Genomic DNA, 20,947 nt, shown 5'->3' with positions numbered 1-20,947 from the left:
GCTAATGCCCTCTAATGCTGTGGCACACGCCTTAGCACTGCCTCCTCCTCCCACATCTGGCGTGCCAGGGGGTCTCGCCTGAGGTGTTAGGAGAAGAGGGAGGCTGGTGAAAAGAGGGTTGGGTGGGGCAGGGGAAGGGACTGCCGTTCCCGGCAGCTCTCCCCCAGCAGTGTCCCGGGACACGCGAGTGTGGAAAGGGTCCTGGCCAAGGGCAGGGGAACACTCGCTTCCTCTCCTGTTCCCCACAGTTCCTACGAGCATCACTGGAGCCCATCGAGGACAAGGCCTGGACCGTGGGCCTGAGCCAGGAGCTGAGCCAGCAGCTGGGCACCTCTGCCCCTGGTTCCTGGGAGAAGGTGTGTCTCCTGCCCCGTGCTGGGGCTGGGGCTGGCGCCAGTGCTCTGCCCACGCAGGCAGTTTTCACTGCTTCCCCTTCCTTCACCCCCAAAAGGCGCTTCCTCCCAGGCTGCTCCAGTGGCTGGCTACAGCCTGGCACCACGGCTGGCCTCGCCTGCTCCCGGGGGCGGTGGGGTCCATCTGGGGCCAGCCCTCTCCTGACAGGTTGGGCCCTGACCCCATCTTGGGCTCGGCCTCCTCTCTTGCAGCTTTTCCTGTACAAGGCTCTTGGGACGGCGCTGGCAGCTTGTCAGGACCTCAGGCACGTCCAAGGGCAGGTGCTGAGGTTCCTCCAGGAGACAAACCCTGTGGAGCTGTCTGAGGCCCAGGTGAGGTGATGCTCATGTCCTCAGCATCCCCTGCCTGTTCCTGGGGGAGAGGGAGGGCTGCTCCAGACCTCTTGATTTCCCCCTTGCTGCAACATCCTGCCTGGCCATTGTCACTGGCCACAGCTGAGTGCCTGGGCTGGAGCCGACTCCCTGTTTCTCTGTGGTTGCAGGGAATGACTTTTGTTGTGTCCCACACTGCCAAGAGCCACTTCCACCTGGTCTTGGACACAGTGACGATGTTCACCACCGCTTTCACTAGAGGCTGGTTTTGTCGGACTTCCATGGGCTGGAAGGTAAAGGATCCAGGGTTTTGCTGTTTGGCTTTCCTTGTTTGGAAAGCCAAACACTTCTACACCTGCAGCAGCCAAACTGCGGCAGCTGTGTTTAGATAAGCCCTCTTGTAAGAGCTCCCTGAGACCTGTGTTTCAGAGGGGATGTCCCGGCATTGGGGCCCCCGAGGTGTCATTGGAAAGGACGGAGTTTGACACCTCGTGGATGAGAGCCAGCTGGCTGGGGCAGCTGCAGCAGTTGCTTGTATGCAGCCACGTTGCCCATGACTTAACTTCAGCAGGAGCTGGCAACAAGGGGGTGGGCGTGGTGCGACACTCTGCCCCTTCCCCAAAGCTGAGGCTGGGACCAGGAGCCTGGTGAGGTCTCACTGGCTCTGCCCCGCACCTGGGGGCCATGGGGAAGCCTTTCAGGGCAGGGCAGGGCAGGGCCCGGCCCTGCAGAGAGAGCGGTGCAGCCTGGCCTGGGGCGGTGGGCAGACTGGGCTTACCTGCCCACTGACACGCGCAGGCTGTGCGTCTCTGAGCAGGACCGTGACAGGCTATTTCAGATACCTTTCCACAGAAAGGTTCCGGACAGCTCCCCAACCCCTCCAATCAGTGGTAAAACCACCAGCAGTGTGTGTGAAGCTGGCTGCACCCTCCTCCTCAGTCCATGCGAGAACCCACGCTGTGGGATGGGAACAGCTCCCGGCCCCAGAGCTCGCAGCTCGAGGAGCGGCTTGGGGAGCTGCTGGGAGGTGCCCAGCTGAACGAGGAGCTGGTGAGGGTGCAGGGCAGCGGCCTGCCGCAGGAGCCCGCGGGAGTCCTGGGGGCTGATGTCTTGGGGCATCTCTGTCGACACAGGTACAGCGGCGGCAGAATATGGAGAGAGCCCAGGCCACTTGCGCTGCTCTCATGCGCACCTACAGCGGCATTGCGCTGCGTGCCCCCAAGGAGCAGCTGCTCACCCGCGTGGATAAAGAAATCATGGGCAACATCCTGCGGCTCTCCAGAGCCAAACAGAGGGTAGGAGCGTGGGGCGCGCAGGGGCAAGGGGTGCCTGGGTGCCCTCGCTCCAGCCCCTCAGGGCTGGGGCATACCGAGTTGGATGGTCTCTTTCTAAAGATCCCCCAAGGAAGGGTTTGTCCTCAACGTCCAGACCCAAAACCCCCACGGGTTCCCCCTGCCCATGCTCCTCTTCCCCCCCTCAGCTCTTCAAAGAGTTCAGGGGGTGCTTTGCTCTCTTTGGCCTCAGGACTTGCAGCTCAAGCTTGCCTTGGTGCAGAGCGTCACTGAGGTCAGCAGCGCCATCCAGGCTGTGGGCGACTGTGGCAGCTTTGAGCTCTCCTTGAAGCAGGAGGCAACACAGACCCTGCTGGTGAGTGCCCGTAGGCGGGGCAGTCACACGGGGGAGTTTTGGGCTGCGCCATGAGGCTGCTTTCCCCAGAGGCACAATGGTCTCTGGCTTCATGCAAGCTCCTGGAGCTGTGTCCCGAGCTGGTGGGGCCCTTGGGTGCTGGTGCAGGGTGGCTGTGGCTGGGGAGCGGGGTCCATCCTGCGGTGCCTTTGGGGATCCGTGGGGGTGCCGGGGCAGGGCCTGTCAGTGGAGCCTGTCCCCGGGGGAGGCGGAAGGGCTGTCCCGTGCGCCTGCCCACTGCCAGCTGTGCGCTTGTCTCTCTGGGACTTGCAGGACTGGATAAAGGGGGAGCCCTGGGACTCCCTGGTGTATGGAGTGTTTCAGGCCCTGGAGGAGTTGAGGTGAGGTCTGTTCCCTGGGCTCAGGGGGCTCTGGGTGTGCCCCAGCCCAGCTGGCTGGGGCTGCCCCAGCGACCTTGAGCATGGGGCCAGGAGCTGCTGGGGCTGTGGAGTGGGAGGGTGTTCCCCATTTCGGGTGTCTTCCAAAGGAAGGGAGCCCCAGGGGTTCCTTAACCTGGGGCGGGGCGCCTGCTGCCTGGGAGGAGGCAGGAATTGCTGGAGCTGAAGGCAGTGTTCGCTGGCATGGGCTGGGGGTGTTGGGTTTGGGGCCCTCGATTAGGAGGAACCCACTTGTGGTTTGAGCCATTCTGGAGAGGGTTAGTAAATCCCCTTTCTGTTTCCTCTTCCTTTTTCCTCTGGCCAGCAAGCTGAGGCCACCTCTGAGCAGGGAGGAAAATCGCAACCTGCTGTCAGTGTGCTGCCAGAGCGTCTTGTCCGGTCCTTCCAAGGAGCGGATGAACAAGGTAAGGAAGACAGTGAAGGGCAGCTGTGAGCGTGCAGGTACCCACCGGCCAGTGCTTGCCCACCTCTGTGTCAGGATCCCACCTCAGTGTGCCCTGGCAGCCCCCGTGATGCAGAACCTCAGCTCTCCTTTCCTGCTTTCAGCTTCTGCACAGGAGAGGCATGGAAGATCTGGGCCATCTCATAGAAACCCTTCTGGAGGCAGAGGCCACCTCTGCCTGTTTTGACGACGTGGTCCATGTGAGTAACCATGGGGCAACAGGGAAAGTGTCACAGGGGCAGAGAATCAGGGCCTTAGAGGGTGATAGGAGGTGGATACCTTTCCTATGGGAAAGCGGGGCTTTGGCTCCTCGCTCTGAGGCTGTGCGTCGGGCTGGGGCTGGGGCCAGGGCCTGAGCTGGGAGGCAGGGGCGCCCGGCCACTGTGGCCTCCGGACAGGCAGAGAAGTGGGCCCTGCCGGAGGGAAAGCCAAGAGGCAGCCCTGAGCTGGGCAAGAGCAGCCTGGGGGAACGCTGGAGTGGGGAGATGCTGGCAGGGAAGCAACACCTGGCTCAGGGCAGAGGCAGCTGGAGAGAGCAAGGCGGTGGAGGCAGCAGTGCCAGTGCTCGGTGGGGCTGGGGGCTGTGCTGGGAAGGGGCCAGAGAAGGAGGGAGATGGAGAGGGATGTCAGGGAGAGAAAGATGCCTCTTGCGAGAGAGATGCACCCTGCCTCAGGTCCTGAAGGGCTGGCTCACCTCAGCCAAAGAATGGGAGCGGGAGAGAGCCCTGCGGGTTTGCGCCCATGTGCTGGGAGCTTGCAAGGAGCGATTTGAGCTCATGGTGAGTAGGGACCCCCCGTGTGCCCCGGTGCCCCCTCCACCCCATTCATGGCCCCGGAAGGGAGCCCTGCCCGGCCGGGTGCTGGGTTTTGGGGCTCCTGGGATTATGGGGCAGCCCTTCGGCCTGCCCCTCTGCCCAGTCGCTGCTCAGGGAGCAGGATGGGCGGTAGAGGCCAGTGGGTGCTGGGGCTGCCTGCGACCCTTTTCCTGCTGCTCTCCCCTGCAGAGAGGACGTCCTTGCAAGCAGTTCGGCTCTCTGGTGGGACTGCTGGGGACTCTGACCAGCGACTGCCTGGCCACATCCTGCCAGAGGGCATGGGTCTGCCTTGGCTACCTTCTCCAAATGCAAGGTGAGGGGAGCGGGCGCTTCCCAGCCTTGCTCAGCCTGATCCTCCCTCCCTTCCTGGCTTGGCACCGCCGGGATCCTGCAGGGCCAGGCCCCATCCCCAGGAGGGAAGGGGGAGGCAACGTGCTCCGCTGGATTTGTGCCCCCACCCTGTTAAGTCTCTGCCTCCCCGGCCATCTCAGGAAGGATCCCTGGGAAAGGGTTGCTGAGTCCCACCTCCTTGGGGCGTGTGTGATGTTGGGTGGTCAGGGCCATCCCCCACTGCTGTCCGAGAGCAGGATGTTGTCACCAACGCTGGGGACTGTCCCCCTCCACGTCTGTCCCCTTCCACGTTCCAGGAAAGACAGAGGGTGGTCAGACAACTTGCTCGGATGAGGCCCCTGACGTTTCAGAGGGTGCCTTCCCCCTTGCTCCCTGCCTTGAGCCTGGGGAGACAGGCAGCTACCCAGGCAGCGTCTCCAAACTCATCCCTGCCAGGGAAGAAGTCTCCTGCCGAGCACAAGAGAGGAAACCAATTTGCTGCCCAGAGCAAAGTGGGCAGGGAGGAGGGATCTGAGCTGCAGGCCCGGAGCGTGCTGCAAAGGGTTGTGTTTGAACCCTTTCCTCTTCAGGCAGCAGCGTCTGCCTGTGCTGAGGAAGCCACAGGGAGGTTTCCTGCCTCCCAGCGATGATGGTGGCCTGTGTGGGAATAGGGGACACAGCTGCTGGCAGCAGAGGCCAGTGGCCGCTGAAACCCTGGAGCCCCAGCAAGTGGTTCAAGGAGGAAGAGGGGTCTTTCCAGCCGGGGATTTGTCAACCATTCATCAGGCTCAGGAAATCCTGCTGCACCGAGTTCAGGAGGGCCCTGGGTTTCCCTGTGGCCTTCACTGCCACCACTGGGGTTCTCCTTTGTCAGTATCTGGGGCCAGAGGCTGGCTTTCTGTGGACGTGACTCCTCTTTTCTCCTGGTGTTTGTTCCAGCCAAGACCATGAAGGTGGTGCCTCAGGCAGATGAGATCAGGTGCCTGTGCGAGGAGCCGAACAGCCCAGACACCAAGACTCTGGCGGACAGCTGTGCCACGATAGCAAAGGTAACTGGCCCCAAAACAATGGGGTGGGGGCCCAGGTCCTGCACTCCTGCACGTCTCCCTGCTCCCCTCCAGAGCCTCTTGCTGTCTCCAGAGCGTGCTGTCCAGGACGGCTCTTGTTAGCAAGTAGCAGGAGGCTTTGAGACAAGACTGTCCTTTAGGCATGCTGGAGCAGATACTGTATGTGTGTGTCTGCGTGAGTGCTCTTGTCAGAGTACAAATTTGGTATATAAGCAAACAACATGGCGGGGAGACACTTCCAAATCAGTTAGCTGCATCGGATGTAAACAGCACTGTATGCACAGCAGGAGGATCAAGTGATTGCCCCCTCCACGACTGCCAAACTAACAGTCCTGTCAAGTTTCCTTTCCTTTCTGAATGGCTGGAGCAGAGCCGTGACGTGGTCTCTCCTGTTCCCAACTTCTCTCCAGGGTGTTTGCAAATGCATCCCTCCAGCACAGGCTACGGACTTCCTGACTGCTCTCCTGGACAGCTTCCAGCGCGTCAGACCCACGTGTGTGAAGGCAGTGTGGAAGTGGGTGTTCGTCTTCCTGGTGGAATGCAGAAAGGAAATACTCCAGGAGGTAAAGGAGAACTTCTTTTCCGCTTGACTTTGTCTTTTCTCCGGTTGGCTGTTGCACTACACGCTGTGCAGCCGGCATGGGCTCAAGAAACACCGCCTGTGTGCTGAGCCGAGGGGCTAGTGATGGTCTGAGTCCGTGCATTAGCAACTGCTGCTGGCATCTGCTCCAGCTGGTGACGAGCATATGGGCATTTCTTGTCCAGAGTCTCCCATTGGTCCAGGTCCTTCCCATGAGTGAGGCAGTTATCACTGGGAGGCACCAACCTTACCGTTCCTCCCCTTCCTCTGGGGTCACTGTCAGTCCTCCCTGCCCTGGGACCCACTTCACCCTGCTCTTTCTTCACTGGTCCCCAATTCCCTCTACTCGGAGCTTTGCTGGGCACGCTAGGTTTTCCACAGCTTGGGTACTTGTTCATTGCTCTCACTGCTCTCCCCGACTGTGGTGTTACCCAGCCCGCGAGGCGCTCTTCCCTTAGCGACCAGTTGCTGCCCATTTGTAGCCTGGGAGCCCCTGGCCTCGTGCTGTGCCTGCCCTTTCAAGGCTCCCGTTCTCCTCCTCCACTCGCGCTCTGCTGCGCTCCACTTGGGCTCTAGGGCCGCCAGCAGCCCACTCAGCCCAGGCTAACTCCCCAGTGTGGCTGTCTGCCGCTGACAGAGGTTGTTCACAGTGACGGCAACCGCGGGTGGCAGCCCACAGGATCGCGCCCAGCTGAGCTAAAGCTCACCCAGCTGTTAGGCGGCTGCTGTTACAGCCAGGGCAGCCAGAGCCCGCGGCCGCTCCGGGCAGCGGGAGCACCGCAACCGTGGGCTGCGGGGTCACCCTTTGCTGCTTCCCCAGGCGCAGAGCAGGTTGTGTCTGCCCCATGGGCCAGAGGCAGGCAGCTGTGGGAGAAGCTGGGATCTTCCACAGGATGAGGGACCTGGCTGCCTATTTGTGGCCACGGCTTCTAGCTGTGAAAGGCTCGGACAAACACCCCTGCCTTTGGGGGAAGGTCCTTTGTGCGGGGAAGGGGCTGGCGCTTTGGGAAAGGAGGGTAGAGGCAAGGAACAGTGTCCCTGGAGAACTGGCTTCCCCGGGAAGGAGTCACGTGCTCTTGCAAGGCCTCTTCAGGGTTTTGAAGAGCGCGTTTGGTTTTGCTCTTACATTGCTTCGGACACACGGGGAGAGTTATTCAGGTGTTGGGTGTGAAATGTGTCCGTGTCCTCTGTGTGCACACAGGGCACACAGCTGCTCATACGGCTGGGCCCAGGCACATGCAGTGACTGAGGCTCTGCGCGTGCGCGCGTGCATGCGTGCATGTGTGTGCGCGCGCACAAGCGCAACTGCCAAGAGCACGCTCGGCTCCGGACGTGAGCCAGGGTCAGGCAGGGGGAAGGGGTGAGGTTTCGAGCTAGATCTGGACTCTGTGTCAAGGGAGCAGGCATTGCTCATGTGCAGAACGACTGTGTCTGGGCCCCGCAGGAGAGGGGGTAAAGGATGCACCGAGCCCTTCTTTCTCCACTTCTTCCATTCAGGTGCCAAAAATCCTGAACACCCTTTACAGCTCCATGCAGCAGAGCACCCACAGGCCCTTCTCTCTCCATGCGGTGTTTCTCCTCACCCGCTTTCACCAGGAGCCCGTGATCAGCAGTCTCCTCCAGAAAGGTCTGCCCATGGACAGGTACGTGCACTATCCCCTTCCCCCACTGTAGTCAAAGAGAGACCCTGGAGCTTGCTTGCACTGGGGGGGTCCGGTTAAGAAGCAGGTCCTTTTTCTGCCTGAACTGTCTTGAGTGATGCAAGACCGCGTGCTTGTGTCTCTGCCGTGAGTGGGGTGTTGTAAGCCCCACTGCAGACGAGGAGAAGGTTTGAGGGCACTGCAGGACTCATGGGTGAATGTCTGTTCCCTTGCAGTGACACAGTGGAGCTGTGGAGGAGCCTGGGGAGAAGCACCTTTGGGATTCAGGTCCTGAGGTGCTTGGCGGAGAAACTAAACAGAGCAGGAAACAACCGCCTGGGTTGTGAGCAGCACAACCGTCAGACTGCTCTGGAGACTCTGACGGTACGTTCAACGGCAGACCCATTTCTGCAGCTTTGCATCTGCTTTCTAACGCATACTTTGGCATGAGGGAGTTGGGTGCCCTTTGCGGATGCCCGTGGAGACTCCCAGGGTGCTGTGCTGGGCCGGCCTTGAGGAGTGTGGGGAGCCGGGACAGTTTTGTGCTCCTGAGCCACAAGGCTGTCGCAGAAGTGACAATTGCGGAGAGTAACACCCCCCCTGCCCCAGGCAGGCTGGGGAACCCGGCTGGTGGGAAAAGGCCTTGCCTGAACAGGTGGTTCTTGGTCACGTTTCTCTGTAGATCACCCGTGCCATCTCCGAGGTGGTGCTTGCTCTGAGGAGCACAGAGGAGCTCAAGCAACTGCTTCCCCAGCTCCTTCCCAGCCTCCTGAGGTGGGCCAGTGAAACGCTGGGCGAGGAGAGGCTGCTTTCCCCCGTGAGCAGCTGGAGAAGGCTGTTCCTCGAGGGCCGGGTCCTTGAGGAGAAGCCCTGCAGGTAAGGAGCTGAAGGGGTCGGTGGAGGGGTTGGCTTCAGTTCCCCTTTCCAAGACATGTGCGTTCGTGGGGCTGTGGGAGCACTTTGCCTGCCCTGCTTCCTAGATGTGCAAACCGGTCGTCGCGGTTGGTTTTACTTCTGCTCCTTCACGGAGAAGCTCCAGCTCGCAGGCAAGAAGGTCTTACGCAGCTCATACTGCGGACGGCTGTCATCTTGCCTCCTGCGTAACCTTGCATGCATGATAGCATTGCACTCCCTCAATGGACCCCCGCTGTGGGGAGCGTGACTCTCACGGGCGCTGGTGTCATTCTTCGCAAAATGCTGGTGGGAAGAGGTATTAGGTGTTGCCTGGGTTATCTAGCATGGAGCCAGTCTAGGGACATGGCTTTTCTTCTGCTTCAGTGGCTTTGGGGCATGAAGAAAATGCCAGTGCCGTTAGCTGCGGTCTTGAAGGCTATGAAGCATCATTTCAGGGGGTATTTAGCTCTGCTAAAGATAAATCTTCCCCTAACCTGTTGTGATTTGAGGTTTCTTTGAGGTTTCTTTGGTTTTGTGGTGGTGCTGGTTTTTTGACTCGTTTTGTTTTGTTTGACTGTGTTTTTATTTGTTTTGTGTTTTGTTTCTTTTGCCAGGCTTTTCCTTTTGGCTGTAGAGCTGGTGCTAGGCAGATGCATGGCAGACAAATGGATGCGGCTGCTCATGAATCGGGCAGTGTGGGCTCGCCTGGAAGACCCCCTGGCTCACCCTGAGGGGGTGTGTCTCCTGACCAGGTAAGAGCCCCAGGGATGCATGTGGCTGCCTTCTGCGGGGCTGTGCCCAGGGAAATGGCTGCTGGGACCCTTCTGGCGTGCCTGGGGAGACGTCCTGAGCTGAAGAATAGTGTCTCCATGAGTGCAAGTGAATTTTGGAGACCTGGCCTGTGGCCTTCCTGGGTAACTCTGTGTCCCTTGTTTGTGCTCCCTTGCGCAGCGTCCTGCTCCAGGCTGGGCTCGCATCACCCTGTCTGGTGCAGAGCCTCTTGCCATGGCTGGATTCCTGCTCAGTTAACCTGCAGGTGACAGCTAGAGCTTTCTTTGCTGAGGTAAGGTCGGGGGGGAGGGGGGGAAGGAAGGGTTCAGAGGGGTTTTACTGAGACATTGCTGCTTGGGATGCCTTTTTTTGTGGGAAAATCCCTGGAGAAAGGGTCCCTGCAGTGGGGCAGTCAGGGGAACGCCTGGCTGGGACCAGGTCCTCATGGCACTGCCTGTGTCGTTCCAGCTCTCTCGGGACTGCAGTACGGCAAGGATCCACGCGTGAGGCAGGCACTGCCTGTGTCGTTCCAGCTCTCTCGGGACTGCAGTACGGCAAGGATCCACGCGTGAGGCAGGCACTAGAGGAGTCCTTTTGCAATACCTGCCCGCAGCCAGCACCAAGGAGTTAATTAAATAAAGCTCAGCACAAAATGCCTGGAGGGGAGTGTATCTTTTTTTTCCCTGATGGCACCCTCGTGGTTGGTGGGACCACATGTGGGTTACACTGAGGCTGGGGGCTGCCAGCTGCGTGGCCCCTCTCAGATCTTCCCGGGCTGGGGACAACGGAGTCACGCCGGGACAGACCCCAGAGCAGGGGTCTCCCCATGGGGTCCTGGGGCCTAGCCGTGCCCTCCCACTGCCCATGGGGATCCCCTTGCCACCCCCCACCCCCACGGCATGACCACCTCCAGCACCAGCTAGGGCTGGCGCAGGGGACAGCACAGGACAGCCCCGTCCGTACCACCACAGCAGGCTTTGGCCCCCGGTGTCCCACCCCGCTGGGACCCTGCTTTGCACTTGCCCAGGGACACAGTGTGGGGGTAGCAGGGGAAAAGGGGGACACTGGGGGGAGTAGGAGGCACTGGGGGATGGGTGGGGGGAATGGAGGGGGACACAGGGGTTTACAGGGGGGTGTGGGCAGGGGGCGGAAGGGGGGCACTGGGGGACGGGTGGGGAATGTCGGGGGGATCTTAAAGGGTCAGCAATGGCACAGGGGCCAAGCAGAGGGACGGAGTGCAGCAGAGGGGTCTGGCTGGCCCATCGGACCCCTGCCCATTAACACAGGCCCCACTGGTGCTGCTCCCCAGATGGGCCTGGGCACAGCTGCATGGGGCGGGGGCAGCTCCACACAGGGAGCCCACCAGCAGAGACGTGGTTTCGTCCCTCGAGCTGCTGTGCACACCAGCCCTGCTGTGAGCCCTTGTGAGCCTCTGGTCCCCTGTCCCGGGGGTCCCACCATATGTGTGATCCAAACTGAAGACTCTGCAAGGTTTGCTCAAACACAACCCGTGCTCCCGCCTCGCACAGTCATGTTCCTTGACAGAGGTGAGGATGGAGCTGTAAGAGGGAGTGGAGCCCCTTTCTGGCTTGAACACCATGCTGAGAGGGGGTCCTGCTGTGGAAGGGGCACCAGCAAGGGCCGAGGGGCCGGGGGTTGCCCTGGGCACCTGCAGTGCCGAGGGCTCCGGCAGTCCTGGGAGCTGAGTGTGCCAGGCACGGGGCAAGCGACTGAGCTGGAGGTGCTCCAGCGGCAGGCATTTGTATGAGGTGGGCTCGGAGGGACCCATCCTGCCCCACCGCTGCAGGGGGTCGGTCCCAGGCACGTGTGAGTCCTGGCTCCCTGCACATCGGGCTTTGCACTCCCCTCAAATGGTCTGAGCCTCCTCCCAACCCCACAGAGCTTCTCAGCCCTGCCGGTAACTCCTATTTCCCCCAACTTGCTGCTCGCACGGACCAGGTGCGTTGGTTCAGCTGCATCTCCTGAAAGCAAGCAAAGGACCAAGAAGCCAGAGACACGGGGAGAGAGGTCCTTGCAGAGTGGAGTCCCTGGAGATAAATGTCTTTGCAGGAGGTTTCTCATGTCCGGCCAGGCCAGGAGAAGAGACAAAACTGTGGACTGGGAAGGCTCCAGCAGGCAACAGCTCGAAGGGGCCGAGCTCTGCCTGCTAGCCTGTTTTATTAGCTCTCCTGACAGCAGTAACAACAGCAGCAGCAGCCACAACAGCTGCTGAAGACAGGCTGTTTGCAGAGCACAGCCTCCTCTGAGCAAACACAAGCGTAACTCTGACAACTCGCTTCCCCCAGGCAGCTCCCTCGGGCCCCACTCCTGGGAGAGGAGCAAGCTCTGGGCCGGGTGGGGGGCTGGAGGGAAGCCTGTGATGCTGGCCGGGAGCTGAGGACCAGCCCCCAGGGGCACAGAGCCCCCAGGGGCACCAGGCCAGCACGGCCCCAGTCCTGCGGCCGCGGTCCCCCAGGGCATGGCCAGGCTGCGCTGTCCCATCGTGCCACACCACCTCCGTGGGAGGTGAGGGGTCCCCAGGCGCTCCCTGTGCATGGAGGGCTGGGGGGGGCCCAGGCTCTGCGGGGCTGCGACCCAGAGATTGGGCTGCGGGACGTTGCCTGCTCTGGGAGCAGAACAGGCACCCTGGGCGACTCACTCACATGTGGCTGTCCCTCTTGCTGCTCTCAAAACTTCAGGCAGAAATCCCTCCAGAGGCCAGGAGAAACCCCACCTCGGTTGTGGTGCCCCGCCCAATGGCCAACAGATTTCCCTGCCTTCCCACCACGGTCTGACCCTGCCTCCCTGAGCCCCAAGGAGCAGAGATGGGTGAGGGCTTTCCAGCAAGGCAGGAGGGGTGAGAGGGGAAGTTTGCTCATCCAAGGGCAGAAGGAAGGCTCTGGGACGCACGGGGGCTTCCCCACCCCTTGCACCCCAAGGCGGAAGGCCAGGGGCAGAGCACAGCTGGAGCCAGAGGAGCACAGCTGGAGCTGGGGCTGCCTGACTTAGTCAGGGATGGAGGGAGGGAAGGAAGGGTGTGGGGAGGGATGTCCATGACTTTTTCTGGGAATGCTGTCTCAGAGCCCAGCCAGAACTAGGGCCATGCCTCCCCACGCTCCTTGCCTAAACTTCCCACCCTTTGATACACCTCCTTGATGCTACCAGCTGGTTTCCAAGGCTGGGCCTGGCAGAGGAGGGAGGAGAGTTGGGGTCGGCCCTTTTTGGCTCCTCAGGCTAGAGGATGGCATCCTTAGCTGCATCAAGAGGGCAGGCGCGGCGAGAGGGATGATACTGGAACAACGAGGTTGGAGAGATGTCTAAGCTCAAGATCTGCAAGCAAGACTAAAGCAAGCCCTGCCTCTGGTGACTCGGCTTCCCAGATCACCGTGGGATGGAAGGGGACCCTCTGCTGAGGAGCTCTCATGGACAGATGTCCCCACCACAGACATGTACGGCTCCTCCAAGGGTCACTCCGGGTGCCTCAGTAGAAGGCGAAGGCAAAGGCAGCCCTAGGCAGGACTTGGACTTGAGGGACAGTTCCTCTCCCCAGGGGGAGGTGCCAGCCAAGGAGCCTTTTCCGAAGGGAGCTGGACAGCCCTTGGAGGCTGTTACCTAAGAAAAAGCGCCAATGTAAAGATGGCTTCCAAGACCTGCGCAAGAGAACTTGACCGACAGTGACCTCCCCTGTACAAGAGGGTCTGCTCTTAGAAGAAACCAGACCACACTGGCTGAAAGTGGCAAAGTTGCAACAAAATAGTGCAAACTCTGCTAATAAATATGCATTAAGCACGCTTGCACGGGGGGGTCACGTGAACAAATACTCAAAAGAGCATGGTAACAAGTGATGTCATGGCCAAAGCCAATAGGTTGTGTAAACTGTAAAAATGAGTATCTGAGCAGTCTTAAAATGGTATATAAAGAATCAAGTGGAACATGGGGTCCTTCTTGGGCTCCCAGCCGAGAGGCACCTTAAGGCCGGCAATAAAAGCTAGTGTGTACTTCTGCTGCCTTCTTTCCGGTACCTGCGCACGAACTAGAAGAAAAGAAGAAAATGTGAGCAAGTCCTTTTTGCTAACAATTTGGCGACCCAGATGGGACTCTGTGGGCTTCCGACCTGGTGAGTGTAGCTACCACATACAACACAGCCGGCGCGCTGGGTGAGTAGCGATGGGAGGAACCCCGGTGACGAGAGGAAGATGAATGAATATGAGAAGGGGTGCGGGAACAGCAGAAGCAACGAGAAGAGGACAACTGGACCCAAATTGTCATGCATGCTGTAAGAAACCAGGCCACTGGAAGAGAGGTTGTCCATTTTGGCCACAAATGACGAGAGGATTTGGGAATCCCGCTGTTTGGAAGCCGCCAAGCAGAGAAAATGTTGAGGAACTGGCAGAATTCCCTCAGTATGACTCTCAACAACGACAGGAGGTGGGAAAGCCTGTAACCCTTGCGGCGTGCAAACCAGTGGTAGGAGATCGTGCTCGAGTCGTGATAAAAGTCAATAATCACACTTTAGAATTTCTGATAGACACGGGTGCAACCTGCGCTATGCTAAATCAATACTCAGGTGAATTAAGTCAAGAGAAAGTACAAGTGCAGGGAACCGAGGGGCACCCGGTGACATTGGGGATAGCAATCCCTTTATTAGTAGAAGTTGGCCCACAGGCATTATACCATCAGTTTGCGATAATGGAAGGCAGTCCAATTAATTTATTGGGAAGGGATTTACTGGAAAAATTGCAGGCAGGAGTTACGTTTGAAAACAAGGGCATAGCGTTGGAACTGCCAGAGGTAATTGATCAGATAATGACGGCTGAGGAGTTCCAAGCGATACCCCAAGGACTGAAAGATGTCCATAAGCGTCCTGGAAGGAAAGAGAGTTTCTAACGTCACAACGCAACACAAAATTGCACATCGAGAACAAATTTTGGATCTTCTACATGCTCTAGAAAAAACAAAGCAAGTAGCGGTATTACACCATAAAGCCCACCAGTGAGATACTTCTGATCTGACTGAAGGAAACAATCTCGCTGACGGTGTGGCTAAGGCAGCAGCTTTACAACCCTTACAGGTCCAACCAAAAATACAAGAAGAAATGCTAATGACCATAACTGAAGAAGACTTAAAAAGAGAACATGAAACCCTGCCCACAGAAGAAACTGAAAAATGGAAACTTTTAGGAGCAAAACAGATAAATGGAATCTGGACATTAGAAGGAAAACTTCTTCTCCCCAGGATTATGTTGATACCTTTGGTCAGACAACCCCACCATCGGACACATGGAGGAGCACCTTCTCTAGAAAATCAGGTCTCTCAATCATGGCAGGTGGCACCTGGACTGACCCAAGCAATATTACAAGTCACAAAAGGATGTTTGAGCTGTGCAGAATGTAACGCAAACTCCAAAATAGAGGCAAAACCAAAACGAGGGCGCCCTTGGGCCTGGGTGCTGTTCCACAAACTACAGACTGACTCCCAAGACGTGCCTCCCAAAGACAGACAAAAACGCCTGCTGGTTATAATGGATCAATTATGCCGTTGGGTAGAGGCATTCCCTACCCGAAAAGCAACTGCTCAAGTGGTGGTTAAAGCTTTACTGAAAGATATCGTACCACATTTTGGAGTGCCGGAAGAAACAGACTTTGATAAAGGATCACATTTTACAGCTGAAATATTAGAAAACCTGTATGAAGCTTTAGGGATTTGTCAAAGACTGCATACACCTTACCACCCCCAATCCTCAGGACAGGTAGAGAGAATGAACCGTACTCTAAAGAGTAAACTGGCACAGATCTGTAGAGAAGCTCAATTAAAATGGACAGAAGCTTTACCATTAGCACTACGGGAATTCAGGCCATGCCCAAACTCAGGTCATAAATTAGCTCCCTTTGAGACTCTATTCGGAAGACCAGGTAGAATTCCAGGAACCTTTTTTCCAGCACACACAAGCCTTCTGGCAGTGGATGAAGCAGCGACCCAATATGTCTTACAGCTACAAGGTAGTTTTAAAAACAAACGGTGTCAAGCTGTAATTACGCAAACTTTATCCTTAGGAAAGCATTTGCATCCGCATCGACCCGGAGATTGTGTCATGACCAAGGTCTGTAAGACTAAAGGTGCAGTACAACCCAAGTGGGAGGGTCCTGCGCAAGTAGTGCTATGTGCTTATTCTGCTCTCAAAGTTGCGGGTAAAGACGCAGGGATTCACCACTCTCAGGTGAAAGCTGCACCGAACTCCCGGCCATGATCCTCCTTTTGCTGCTGTTGAACACAACCAGAGAAATTCCACTACAGCACGTAACTCCGAGTTCAAACCGGTGCCTATTAGTAGCAAGGACTGCGTTAAATAATTCAGACAAATTCTGTGTATAGAATGGGTCGGGTACCATGAAAGTTGCAACGACACGTTTCGTAGGCACGAGCACACCTCGGTCACTCAGACGTAACGTCTCAAACTTGTCCAGCTTTGAGGGGAACCTAACCTACAGTCAGCTTCCCAGCATAGGGAAAGTCTCAACACGGGCTGCATGGACAACTCAACATGCTATGCGATTCCAGCTTCTCAGTGTTACTCCAGTCAAATCTTGCATGTGTATGGTTGATGCTACTGCACCAACCAATCAAGTACAAAGGTTTCCTATTATTCCACTGATATCTGTCTCCCAAAAGGAGGGTTTCTGTTGTGTGAACTTGAGGCCTATAGTCATGGACCCAAAAATGCAACCGGAGGTCTGTGCACACTTGGAAGACTCGCAGTCTCCCTACTAACAAGAAATACCTCAGCCAAATATAACACAACGAGAAGCAGAAGGAGCCTACCTCAGGCTCTACCACCGGATTGTGACTCAAATGTAAGTCCGTTCAGCAAAGCGGAAGCAGTGGCCTTAAGCTTCTCATTTGTGGGAGTCCCTGCACTAGCACTTGGTGCCAACCTCCCTCTGACAAAGGTGGCCCGTACGCTAGCAAAAACTCTGAATGCCACCTCCACTTGGACTGCGTTCTTACAGGAGGAACAAGAATCAAACAGGGAAGCAGTCTTACAAAATAGAGCAGCCGTAGATTACTTGTTACTTGGGGCCAACCATGGCTGTGAAGATTTTGAAGGACTTGGTGGTTTCAAGCTCACAGGTAACGGTAAACCTACAGAAGCCCAACTGAAAAACTTTAAAGCTTTAGTACAAAACGTAAGACAGGACCCGAAAGGAAGAGAAAGGTGGAAATTGGTTGTCAAATCTATTTCCTCCTACTGCCCCAATATTGAAACGACTTATCAGTTTGATATTAATGATATTAGGAGTTTTACTTCTTTGGGGGATTACGGTCTGCTGGTTTACTCAAGTACGCCCAACCTGTCTTGCTCAAATTAGTGGGTACAAATACTACTCTTCTCCAGTTTAAGGTGTGTAGGTATGCACAAAACAAAAGGAGGGAATGTTACCCAAGAAAAAGCTCCAATGTAAAGATGGCTTCCAAGACACGCACAATTGAACATGACCAACAGCGACCTTGCCTCTCCAAGTGGGTCTGCTGTTAAAGAACCCAGACCAAACAGGCTGAAAGCAGCAAAGTTGCAACAAAATCTTGCAAGCTCAGCTAGAGAAATAGGCATTAAGTCTGCTTGCACAGGGGCCTGCATGTACAGATACTCAAAAGTCAAGGGCAACAGACAGTATCGTGGCCAAAGCCAATAGGTTGTGTAAAGGGTAAAAAGGAATATGGGAGTAGTCTTGAGATGGTCTATAAGGAATGAAGAGTTGTAATACGGGGTCCTTCTTGTGCTCCCAGCCGAGAGGCACCTTTATTGCCGGCAATAAAAAGGGGTTTTAACCAGTGTGCACTTCTGCTGCCTTCTCTCCGGTACCTGTGCAAAACTAGAAGAGAAGAAAACACGAGCAAATCCATTTTACTAACCTGTAATACTGTATAGATACTTGGTGCTCCTGTGATTGACTGTTGCCGTTGTTGATTGTTGCTGTTAATGATTCTTCTGCCTATTGAGTGGTTTTATGAGTGTGAGTGGATTTCCTTTTGCACTCAGATGTGCACAGACATTGCCAGAGCCTGGGTTTACTCTGGAAGTGACTGTTGTTAGATGCAGAACAACTGAAGAGAATGCGCTATGAACATCGTGCCAATTAGGCTGTCTCCAGACCTGAAGCTACATTAAATCTCGTGCAACGCTGGTCTCCTTTTTCCTTTGTAGCAGGAGGCTGGCTCTTTGAAATTCTGCTGCATAACTTTATTTTGGGATGAATTGAAATGCAATTGTTTCTTCAGCTTTGGTTATTAGCATTTTGCTGGAATAGTGTCAGGTCCAGGAGGATTAACCTTCCTCCTTGTTTTGTTCTCTGTGTTGATTTTGGAGAGGAAGCTGTGTTGAATGTCTTGTGGTGTCGTGTAGTGTTCATAAGATCCTTGAAATGTTGCTCTTGTCTGTGACTAAGCTCTTTTGCTCAGCATAATCCCTTTGGAAGGCAGTGCCAGTAGTGTGCGTATGTTTCTGAACAGCCTGCAGGCGTGTGATCTCCTGATGGTGAAGAGAGCACTACGTTTGTTTGAGTTTAGCAGTCTGTCATTGCCCCTGCATGTCTCACGGTTTGTGTGCATTGCAACATCAGTTCTTGCAATTCATTGTTATACTTGAGGGAACAGGACATGAGACTTTTGCAGCACCTTTTGTGTTTCATAATAACTTCTGGAATTGGTAGTGTGCTCATCAAGTCGGTCTTCACATCAACATGGTCAAACATAGCAAAAGCAACTCCTTTTACAGCGAAACTTGTGAAACTCTTCCCCATTGTGTCATGGTTTGTGGTGAATACGGGGTACTTATTCAAAGCATCTGGATTCACTCCCAGTTCCTAAGAGAGAGTAAAGGAGTAAGTCCTAAGTGCCTACATAGCCTTATGCCCAAAGCAATGCTATCAGTTAGTCTGCAGATTTGGGAAGTGAAACTCCTTTTGTCCACAATAAGATGATGACCTATCTCAGGACAGGTTCCGAAAAGAACATTGAAAGAGTTGCAAGAGCTGATCCCAGCTGATCATAGAGCTGATTGCCCACCCGTGTGTGCAGGCTTTTGGTAGAGCAAGGTTATCTTCACTGAAGGTCTCCTGAATCCCCAGGGAAAACCAAGTAACAATGAAGGTTCTTCCTTTAACGATTCAAAAATGACTCTGTTTTTACATGTCTACACTCCAGGCTTAAAAGAAAATAATGAACCCCCCTTCCCCAAGCTCCCCCCAACCCCACCAATTAATCCGCCCGCAGACAGCACCTCTGACATCCTTGCCATGAGACCCTGGATGGTGCCTTGCTTTCTTCCATTCTTTCCACGGTTGTTTCCTCATCACCCTGGTAACATCCCTTCCTGAATCATACTTTTGTTTTCCTGCTGATTCACGAAGATTTCATGACCACAGCATAAGTCTTGGGTGAGTGATATCTGTCCTTCTGCTATGGGGCATTCTGTAATTCCTTTCATTAACTTGTTCCATATCAAGCAAGGAGAAAGCCTTTCTAGAAGAGGAAGGAAAAGTTCTCCTCTCTGACAATGTTCTGGCTGGGGCCCCTGAATGTGGAGGATATGAGAACGGCTGCCTACCAGACCATATACCAGAGAATACTTATGCCATAATTCCTTACACTCCACTTTATTTACTTATTTCCAAGTGACATTTATGTGATTTGTTTACTTTTTAATGGGTTCAGATTTTCTCTAAGACCTTCTCTCTCCCTGTACATTTTCTTGTTGGCTGATACCTAGCAGCAAACAACTTTTGAGAAGATGGCTTACAAAAGATGTAGTTAATATTTGGGAATGAAGTTTGATGCAGGCAGTACGCAACTCCCACCATCACAGGGCCTAGCTCCAATGCTGTGAAGGCCCATTCCTCTGCAGGTTTGCACTGTGGAGGGGATTAAGAGACATGTCCTGCTGGTTCCTTCTTTTAGTCCCTTGAGCAGAATGGCATTGCGATAGGCTGGAAGACAGAGCTGCTGGTTTGCGGAGACCTTGTTAAAAAAACAATCCTAAAGGTTACTGAAGATCAACTGAAAAGATCTGATCTCTCATCTGGTGTATCTTCAGACACACAAAATACAAATGGGTAGAAAATTCACAAGAAACAGTCCTTTTGGAGTAATGGATGTTTGTTAAGAACAATAAATTAGGAATTCATCTGCCTGCTAAGTATTTTCTCTGTGCAGTGAGAATGATGTTTTGTTGCTGTTTAAACTCTTACAACGAATGTAGCTCCATTGCTTTTTGACTGGGGTGGGACTAACTCTCTCTGTTTGTTTCACAGTGCTCCTGATCTCGACATCACTGAAAGTGCTGTCAAGGAGTTAGGGGTAGGAGATGAAGCAGGTCCACGGGACCTTAGCTGAAAGTTAGGCTGAGCAAATCTTTTGTTCGTTATGGGACTGAGGACATTTTGTCAAATGCAACATTTCAAGTGCAAGTAATGGGGAACTTCCCTGGAGAGTATGAGGGTGAAAAAAATGACGCAAATGAAAACTGTCATCAACAGGCACAATTAGCATAGATGAGTAATGCTTTTAGTTGAAATATTTCAAAGAAGCTACTGACTGTTAAAATTGGACAAATGAAAACTCATATTTGTCGAGCTAGTTACACCCCGTTCCTTTCTGATTCCTGTTCAGATTCATTCTGCAGTACCACTTTCCCATGGTTTCGCTCTCAGCCTCAGACCTGACAACTGCTTTTAACTTCTCAGGCTTGACTAGCTGTCAAACCCTCCTATTTTTTCAGGAGCTGTGGCAATACTGGTGATCTAGCTTGACAGAGGTTAATCTAATGCTAAATAGCACGTTTTCCTCGTAGCTGTGGAGCTAGTGGAACCAGTGGATGTTCTTTTAATGATGCCACTACTTTGTGACCAAGCTTGGTCACAAACAATGAGTTCTATTGTTGCCATCTTCTTCCTGAGACAGAAGAAAGCCCCTTCCATTTCCAAGGAAATGAGACAAACCTATTGCCTGCTTAAAAAGGCTCCTGTTACTTAATTTAAAAAAAATCTTTAGAGTACCGTAATAGAATTATAAATATTATTGAAGAAAAAGTGCTGATTTTAATTGATGTGGAAAATTATCATTTAAGGGTTTTTTTTCTTCTTCACTTTTGAAAATATTGAAAGGTGTTACTAGAAAAAGTTTCCCGTTCGTAAAGCAGGAATTTGTTGGGGCTGAATTACAGTTCCTTTGTAACTGAATTGGGTCAATATTCAGAAAAAGAGGAATATGTTTATTTTTGAAACAGGTCAATACTACATGTGTTTTGCTGGAAAAAAGAAGACTTCTTACATTTACAACTTCTTAAATTTAAAAGCACACCTCCATGCTCCATAGTAATGCTTCTATGTTAATTCAAGATTAAAATATTCATTCATTTCAATTTCTATGAGTCTGTTAGTGCAGTGCACTCTAAGGTCATGGGAGGGAGCGGGGCAAAGAAGGGGAGGAAGAAAAGCAAAATATCTAGAACCTGCTCTTCCATGATTCATGCAAACTGTAAAGTAATTTTAAATTTTTCCCAAGCCTTGAAACTGTATTTGACAGTGGAATTGTGGCTATATTG

General features: G+C 54.3%; 1 protein-coding gene across 1 annotated transcript in view; it reads left to right on the top strand.

Annotated features, from left to right (window-relative positions):
• Positions 1–19,737, top strand: part of LOC143169156 (maestro heat-like repeat-containing protein family member 2B) — a 29,694-nt gene extending 9,957 nt beyond the window's left edge. The window contains exons 18-34 of the mRNA XM_076356427.1: positions 249–356; positions 606–725; positions 896–1,018; positions 1,665–1,775; positions 1,859–2,007; positions 2,231–2,372; positions 2,685–2,752; positions 3,114–3,225; positions 3,356–3,451; positions 4,256–4,379; positions 5,336–5,445; positions 5,874–6,026; positions 7,541–7,686; positions 7,920–8,067; positions 8,366–8,559; positions 9,192–9,329; positions 19,656–19,737. Coding sequence (XP_076212542.1) covers positions 249–356; positions 606–725; positions 896–1,018; positions 1,665–1,775; positions 1,859–2,007; positions 2,231–2,372; positions 2,685–2,752; positions 3,114–3,225; positions 3,356–3,451; positions 4,256–4,379; positions 5,336–5,445; positions 5,874–6,026; positions 7,541–7,686; positions 7,920–8,067; positions 8,366–8,559; positions 9,192–9,329; positions 19,656–19,737 — 2,124 coding nt within the window. The remainder of the gene's footprint in view (positions 1–248; positions 357–605; positions 726–895; positions 1,019–1,664; positions 1,776–1,858; positions 2,008–2,230; positions 2,373–2,684; positions 2,753–3,113; positions 3,226–3,355; positions 3,452–4,255; positions 4,380–5,335; positions 5,446–5,873; positions 6,027–7,540; positions 7,687–7,919; positions 8,068–8,365; positions 8,560–9,191; positions 9,330–19,655) is intronic.
• Positions 19,738–20,947: the final 1,210 nt, after the last annotated feature.

Source organism: Aptenodytes patagonicus, chromosome 19 (assembly GCF_965638725.1).
Source record: "Aptenodytes patagonicus chromosome 19, bAptPat1.pri.cur, whole genome shotgun sequence".
Taxonomy (NCBI): Eukaryota; Metazoa; Chordata; class Aves; order Sphenisciformes; family Spheniscidae; genus Aptenodytes; species Aptenodytes patagonicus.
Note: the sequence above shows the minus strand (reverse complement) of the source record. Positions and strands in the feature narration are given on the sequence as shown.